The sequence below is a fragment of the Plutella xylostella genome, chromosome 21, assembly GCF_932276165.1.
Source record: "Plutella xylostella chromosome 21, ilPluXylo3.1, whole genome shotgun sequence".
In the NCBI taxonomy this organism is placed as follows: domain Eukaryota; kingdom Metazoa; phylum Arthropoda; class Insecta; order Lepidoptera; family Plutellidae; genus Plutella; species Plutella xylostella.
In genome coordinates this window covers 8,536,578-8,545,121 of record NC_064001.1, presented here as the reverse complement: position 1 = coordinate 8,545,121, position 8,544 = coordinate 8,536,578, and the positions used below count along the sequence as shown (strand labels likewise).

At 42.8% G+C, this 8,544-nt stretch overlaps 1 protein-coding gene across 2 annotated transcripts; it reads right to left on the bottom strand.

Moving 5' to 3' along the window:
- Positions 1–282: 282 nt before the first annotated feature.
- Positions 283–3,262, bottom strand: LOC105385401. Of its 2 annotated transcripts, none has more exons than XM_038116066.2 (2): positions 2,127–2,248; positions 283–2,050 (listed from the first exon to the last, which is right to left on the bottom strand). In XM_038116066.2, exon 2 carries the CDS (start codon positions 1,903–1,905, stop codon positions 355–357), a length of 1,551 nt encoding a protein of 516 aa, XP_037971994.2. In that variant the 5' UTR covers positions 1,906–2,050; positions 2,127–2,248; the 3' UTR covers positions 283–354. The 2 variants fall into 2 exon arrangements, with proteins under 2 accessions (XP_037971994.2, XP_011554079.3); XM_011555777.3 differs by having other exon boundaries at positions 1,922–2,050; positions 2,127–3,262.
- Positions 3,263–8,544: the final 5,282 nt, after the last annotated feature.

Below are 8,544 nucleotides of genomic sequence, written 5' to 3'. Positions count from 1 at the left end.
CCATAATTACCTCCGTCTTAAAGTGACGTCACCGCGACGCCACCTCGAATGAAGCAGTGGGAGGAGCGCCTTAGATATCTGAGAACTGTGAGGACCAAGCTCCTCAATAATTTCATTTTAGCATCTACTGCAATGCAGTGCGAAGCTATTGGTGCAGAGGCTGTGTTCTCCTGACCAATACTGACCCATTTTCATTATATTTTTAACTGAGAATACGCGAAAATACTTAACTACTCAGAATCAGAAATTTCAGGGTTGGTCACATAATGAAAGAAGATTAAGTAAAATTATTTAAACATTTATTGAAACTACGTATGTGATACAAGGAATACCTAATTAACGACCTACATGTTATCATAGTGTAACGTTAATTTTACTATCTGTTTCAGTAGTTGCCGTATTCACTGCAATATCGTCCCTAGGCTTCGACGTTAAGATCGGAATATGACTTTTCACACTGGCTGTATCACCGCTGCTAATATTGCTCGTGCTTCTTAAATCTAAAGATTTGGTCCTTGCCGCTTTTGAATTCAATTTCGGTATTCTACTAGGCCTATTCTTCTTACTTGCTACTTCAACTACAACCTCTGTGCTAGTCGGGACATCTAGCTGGATCTCAAGGCAAGCTATGTTCCTCTTATCTCGGTGTTTGGCACTTAAATCTGGAACAACATGCCCTAAATCTTCAGGAATAACTGCTTTCGCTTCAGGGAGAGGATCTTGATGATCAGATAAGTCTCCTAGATCTAGTGTAAGAGATCCGACTTCAGATAAAAATGTAGATGACCGTGGTTGAGTACATTCGTAGCCGGTCTCTTGTGACATGGTGTCGGCTGACGTCCCACGTTCCTGTATCACCATCGACTTCTCCGAGAAGGTTTTCATGGCTGTAGTCTTGTACGACGTGCACGAAGCTGACATGTCTACTGTAGCTATTTCATAGGAACTTTTGCAAGTTCTGATGTCTGCACCTCCGGAGTCGCTTCTCTCGATGATAGCGGATTTCTCTGACAACTTCGATTTCGCAGAATCTACACTGACTCGTGGGGATTCGTAAGCACAGTGTTTATTTCTTGGCGTTGAAGTATTATGGGATAAACTTGATGAGGTATGTGAGGAGGTCTTTTTAATTAAATGGTCAGAAATGTCTAACGTAAAGGCATCTAATTGCTTTTCATCCATGTAATATTGATCCTCGCTATAACTAATAATTTCTTCGTTCGTTTTTTTATTTAATCCTTTCGAGCTAAATAAAACGTTCAAGTCCATATCATCTGTTTTGGGCTCACACGGGATCGGCTGAGATGCAGCAGTTGCGACAGCAAATATTTGTGGCATTTCATAATCTAATGAACAATCACATGACTTTGAATCAGTTACATAGTTACTAATAACCATCGATACTTGTTCTGCTTTCGTGTCGGCATGTGATTTTTCAGGAGCCTGGCTGAAGTAAATTTCCTTTTTATTGTACAAATATGTAGATATTGGATTATCACATAAAAATTCTTTGTCAATGTGTGTAGCGTTGCTGCATACATTAGGAGATGTTTCCATCGCTGTTGCACGACTAGAAGCTTCAATAAAGTCTTCACTGACGTGAGTCTCATTGTCCGTCATAAACTCCTTGACTTCAGTGATCGTGCCACAATCTCCACATTCATAATCTGCACAAGTAGCTCGATCTGTGGTTCTGGCTAGTTTTATTATGTCGCTATTCATTTGAACTGTTGAATCTTTATATAGCTTACCACTAGATTCGGAAATGGTAAGAAATTTGATTTTACTTATGTGGTCATTGCTGTACCTCTGACGGGATCGTCTTCTTTGAGATCTTCTTCTTTTTAGTTTTAATTCTGTCTCTGTTTCCGAGCCTTTCGTGTGTTGGCTTTCAACATTGCTCATGATTTGTTCAATGGACTCTAAAGCACCCGCCTCAGCTTCTTCGGAGTGTTGTTTCAGTCTGAGTAGTCTCCGTGGACGATCATCTAGAACGCTTCCACTGCTAGTATCTGTTGGTCCTGCCTCTCTTTTGTTTTTCTTTTTGTACCTGCAACACCACATGCATATGCAAGTAGGAATACACCATACAAGTTCTAAAAATAGTATCAATATCACAACCATACTCATCGAAAGCCAGTGGCAAGACTTGTCGTCTTCAATCAGGTTGGTGTTAGCAGAGGTTTGAAACGGATTCGCTAACAGGCCGGCTTGAGGGATTTTATTTTTAGAAATCATTATAGGTTTATATCTAGGTTTAATATTATGTCCACCGTTTACGAGATAAAGCACGCCATTCAGGCCGGGGTACAATCTGTCATCGTTGAAGTGCGGCTGTACTTCTCTGTAAAACCACTTAGAAAACTTTCTGTTGAATCTTTGAAAAGCAGCTGGTTGTGGTCCTAAGCAGTCGTGTACAAGAGCATAATAATGAACGAGATCATCAGCCGATCTCGGCGAGCCCAGAGGGTATACCGAATGGTTCCTAAGCGGCAGCCTTATCACACTGTTTCGTCCTTTCCATCGGATTTTTGGTGTTGGCACAGCCATCTGCCCATCAGGTAACTTGTGAATAGAAGCCAGTTGTTGGCATGGATCACTTAAATCTTGTCTAATAGTTAGACTTTTCGGTGTGAGGTTTTTGTATGCTGAGCAATCCACTGAAACTTTTTTCCAATTGTGGCCGCTTGTTCCCAGATAATGCTTTATATCATTGTAAAGGTTGAAGAGTTTCACAGCTGATGCATGTTTGAGAGCGCCGGCGTAGAAGGAGCACTTTACTGCTGGTAGTGCTTTCGCTTTCAGGTAACTGCCGACTGTATCTGAAAGGGCGTCAGTCATCAGTTTCTCGTCTTCAGCGCGCCTCGCCTCGCGGTTGATGGTTAGAAAAGCATTTTGAAAGAAGGTCACATGTCTATTTACGTAATCTTCATCAGCCAGGATGTCCACGCTGGTTGGGGGGATCATGTGGTGGAAGTACCAGCGTGAGATCAACATCCCCAGATCTTTCTTGTGCCACTTGGTCTTCTTCACGTCTTGAGCAGAGAATAAAACAGTGCCATAAGGAACTGGGTGGTACGGCGCTAAAGCTAACGTTTCGCATACAAGAACAAATATCAAACTGTATGCTTTCATTTATACGTATTAATATTAACAGGAAAAGTCGCTTATAAAATAAATAGATATCTAAAAATGCACGTGAAAGTAAATTACTTTGTGTTTTGATTTGGTATTTTGATCGCAAAAACTGAAAAGTGTGTTGACAGTCGATTGACACCAAGATGTGGCAAAGACAGAATTACATAGATTATACACAGACACAGAAAAAGTAGCAAAACTCAAAATAATGGCGCTGAATATCAAGTATTTTCTATCTTATAGACGACGAATACATCCCCATTCTTTTCAGGCCTTGGTTAAATTGAAAAGTCCTGTTCCACCCTAGCCGACCACCAGCTACAGGGTGATGTAATCATACGTGCAATAATTTATCGGTATATCTCACATATTCATCACCCGCTCCGGCAGGTGTGTACTCTAACTCTAGGAAAGTCCCTCACTGGGGGTCGTCATACTTTGTGTTTCGGAGAGGTCTTAATTTGTACGTATTGTCTAACGCTCTAAGACTTATAGACTGAATTTCCTATTACATAATAGGTAGGTATAAGGACGAAATGGGAACCTCCTACTTTTTTAAGTCGGTTAAATAGACAGCTGTGGTTCTACCTTTTTTGGCATAAGATTTATTTGCCTAATCTCGTATTGCATAGTAACGTTTGGTCAAAGTCTCGTTACGCCGAAAATCGTATGGCATAAATCTCGTTTAGTAAAAAGTTATTTCGCATAACATTGTTTAGCCTAATAATGGTATTGCCAAATGTTGAATAGCCTAATAATGCTATGGCATAGGTTTATACAAAGTAATAATATTCGTTTGGCTTTAACTTTGACGGAGCGTCTCCCTACATAGCGCAAACTGGTGAAGTAAAGTAAGTAAAGTAAAAGTAAAAAAGTTTATTTCCTTTAAAAATATACAAGAGATGGTGAATGTACTGACCCCCACACTAGGCAATGCCTGTCCCGTGGAGGATAGAGATAATAATTTGTTCGCGACAATCGATAGATAGAGTAGATAACTCGCGAAGGTTCTGGTACATTCTATCACTTTCCAGTAGTTTCGATAAAATTCTAGAAGGATTAGTATGGATTCAATAGATCTACAATAGTCTGGAAGCTTCTAGAACAATAGTTACGGAATGTTCCACAACGTCCGCGAACTTTCTAGATGCTAAGTTAGGTACTTATAGTTAGTAGATAAGTATGGATTGTTTATACCTACTTAGTAATAATAATAATAAATAGTGTGACCTCGAGTATCTCTGGAACTTTCGGGAAGATCGCCCGCCGGCCTATATAAAGCGAAGTGTCCGGCGCACATTAAGTTCAGTTTAATAGTAAGACTCGAAGAGTAAACATCAAGAAAGCTCGAACAGTGAACAACTCCAGAGATCCTCGAAGTGAATAGTGATAGTAATATTGGTGTTTTCTTTTGAATATAGTACCACCCGGCATTCGTGTTAGTTGTGAGTCGTGTCGAAGGGGCTCACATTTATGGTCCTTCGAGCCGGATAGTTATAGTCGAACCGGCATTCGTTCGTGAAGTGACCTTACATTTATGGTCATTCGTGCATCCGGATTGGAAGAAAAGAAGATGCCTGTAACGAGGTCTCAGAAGTCGTACGCAGTGAAGAGGACTACGGACGAGAAATCTGCCGTCTCCACGACGAGGTCTGCAGATGCAACGCAGTACGCATCGGCATCGGGTGCAACCACAGGAGGTACACCAGGTCCACAACCGCCGTCAGAGCCGACGACGGAGACGCTGTCCCCTCCATTGTTGCCACCCTGCGCTATAGTTGCCGGTGTCACAACTGCCGTTGCCCCCACCGCCGCAGTCAGCGCTGCAATAGATAGTGTCGAGTCAACATCGACAAATCCGGGAAGATCACGTCTTCCATGTTCATCGCACTCCACTGCTTCTCGTGCACGGCGAAGAGAATTGGCCCAGGCTCGATTGGAACTTCTCGAGCGACGAAAACAGGCGGCCATAGCTAAAGCTGAGGCAGCTATGTTAGATGTTGAATTGGCTGCAGCCAAGGTGGCCGTGCTAGAAGAGGAATCGGAAGAGGAGCAGATAGAAGAAGAGGATGAAAACATCAAAGTGGCGCGCACATCCGAGTGGGTGCGGAGAAGTACACCCGCACTCTCACCGCAAGACGTCGTCGCGTGCCAAGTCCTGCCTGAACCTGCGGGACCAGGATTCCATGCTGCCCAAGCAGCCATGATAGAAGAATCAAGAAGCGTATATCATGCGCCAGAGATGCCCACTAGCGTGAAGGCTAATGATCCTGTTGTCATGAAGCACGACTACGAGGAGCTCGCTGCTGCCATAGGCTCTGCTGTTGCACGTTCCATGCAGCATACAAGTTCGAGAATAGTGGAACTGCCATACTTTAATGGTGCGTCAACAGATTGGTTGCCATTTAAAAGAGCCTTTGAGGAATCTGAGCACCAACTCAGTGAACAGGAGAACCTGGCAAGATTGCGAAGGAGTTTGCGAGGCCTTGCTAAAGAGGCAGTGCATTGTCTCTTTGTTGGAGCAACAACTGCGCGTGAAGTCATGGAGCTTTTAGAACTTAGATTCGGCCGTCCAGAAGCAATCGCCATGGCTGAATTAAATAAGTTGCGCAGTTTACCGAAGTTATCCGCAAACCCTAGTGATATCTGTGTGTTCGCCTCGAAAATTATGAACGTGACGGCAACTATACGAGCACTTGAAAAGCCTCATCATTTGTATAACGCGGAAGTCGTGCGAGCAGTCGTCGAAAAGATGCCGTCTGCTTTACAGTTTCAATACTACAGGTTCAACAAAGAACAACCAAAAGACCAGCCGAACCTCATCACGCTAACCAACTTCTTTAAAGTTGTATCCATTGAAGTTGGTGAATTTGCTTCAGCTGAAATTGTTACTGCGGAAGACCGGCGGGAGTTACATTCAAGAAAACCACAGCGAATTCATCATGTCACAAACACGTCAACGGCGTCTAACGCGCACACTTTGTGTCCGGTCTGCAAACGTGAACACAGTATCACAGATTGTTACATGATGAAGAAAGCCAGCGTACAAGAAAGATGGGAACTGGCGAAAGCACATAAGCTTTGCTTCCGCTGTCTTAAAGTTCGACGGTTCGGCCACGTATGCAAGTTTAAGCAATGTGATGAAAATGGGTGCCAGTCATCACATCACCCAATGTTACACACGGACACTGCGAAGACAACATACAGTGTAACATCGCAAGTAAACGCAGTTAGAGTAGTGGCGACGAGAGAAAAAGTGAACCATGTGTCAAGAGACTTATCCTTTGACCCTGAAGCGAAAGAAGTTGTCGTCAGCCAACCTGTGGTGGAAATCTTGCCCTGCCTTCTACCGCCTGAAGCTGTGGGAAATGTCGTTGCAAGCGGAGTTACGCCTGAACCTGCGGAAGTAGTCGTCGCCGGTGAAAACCGGCGGGAGCCACAGCGGAACAAACCGCTGCAGGGAAATAGAGTGGCTCCTGAAAATAGTGTAACATCGACAAGTGAGCCAGTCAGTGCTGAAAGTGAGGGTCCTACACTGCCGCCCTCAGCTGAAGTTGTCGGAGCACTCACACCATCCATAGACACGATCAAAGATCGTAGTCTAGAGAATCGTAGGATGAGTGTGAGTGCCATAAAAACGGTTCATCTCCCTACAGAATTCGATAGTCCGATAGATAGTGAGATAGATCGGCATGCGCTGCCGTTTCTGGCGGACAAACTCAAGGGTATACCGGCGGGAGAGACCGAACTGCTGTGGAAAGTAGTGTCCAACAGCAAGTGTGACTCAGCAGTAAGACGACTGGATCTCCTAGAGAAGAGATTGACAGGAAACTTATGGACACGTTGGATGAATAAATATCTGCGAGACTCTCAGCGACGTGACGGAGTCATGAATCCTGCAGCTGCCTGCCACGGAGATGACCGAGGAGCTGCCCATCGACGAAGATGTCGCGACCGCGGATAGTTCAGCTACAAGAGCTGCGGCGGGAGTAATGTTCGCGACAATCGATAGATAGAGTAGATAACTCGCGAAGGTTCTGGAACATTCTATCACTTTCCAGTAGTTTCGATAAAATTCTAGAAGGATTAGTATGGATTCTATAGATCTACAATAGTCTGGAAGCTTCTAGAACAATAGTTACGGAATGTTCCACAACGTCCGCGAACTTTCTAGATGCTAAGTTAGGTACTTATAGTTAGCAGATAAGTATGGATTGTTTATACCTACTTAGTAATAATAATAATAAATAGTGTGACCTCGAGTATCTCTGGAACTTTCGGGAAGATCGCCCGCCGGCCTATATAAAGCGAAGTGTCCGGCGCACATTAAGTTCAGTTTAATAGTAAGACTCGAAGAGTAAACATCAAGAAAGCTCGAACAGTGAACAACTCCAGAGATCCTCGAAGTGAATAGTGATAGTAATATTGGTGTTTTCTTTTAAGTTCGTACCATCCGGCAGTCGTAATAGTTGTGAGTCGTGTCGAAGGGGCTCACATAATTAACCCATTTAAATACGGCTTTACAAGAACATAAAACTTATACAGTGCAATCTTGGATAAATTTGATATAATTATGTTAGAAAATAAAATAAAAAAGTGTGTTTGTGTGTGTGTGTGTGTGTGTGTGTGTGTGTGTGTGTGTGTGTGCCGGAAAGTGTGTATGCGGTATTGTTTCCGCTGTTTGGAAAACGCTCCGCTCCGCTTCGCTGCGCTCCGCTTTGGTTTTGTTTGATGAACACGTGCACCTAACACGCTCCTCCTCGCTTTGCTCGTCGTCGCACCTATTTTTAGGTTTCGATCTCATGGGGTTTGTAATAATGATATTGGTCTTTAACTTTCGATTTTTTGATCATACAATATCGTGATTTTCGGGATGTAGGAGAAAAATACCACAATTTGTACATTTACTACATACTTAATATATTATTTATTAAGATAACATTAGGAGAAACAAGATTATACATAGGTATAGACGAACATAAATTTGAGCAAACGAAACTTAGGTGTTTAAAGATTGTGCCTAAAAAGTTTTAGACCAAACGAGCCTTATGCCACATAAGTCTTGGCAAAGTGATGGTTCGGCCAAAAAAGTTTAGACCATACGAGTTATGCGAAATGAGTTTTGGTCAATAAAGATTATGCGAGATGAGCGGAACCCAGACAGCTGTACATGAAGTTTTCGGGTGGCCAATTTTTTTTTCTAACGTGTGTTTTTTAGTTCTTAATCCTTATTCAAACTTATTTTTTAAACTTATTCGCTTCTGATAAAACCGCGAGTATCCATCTTTTAAGCCCATTTACAAAATTCAAGCACTCTAATTTGTTCAGCAAAATTATGAGTCTGGTGCAATGATATCGTAATATTGTGTAGGTACTTACCTAAAATTCTAACATCCATCCCTAATG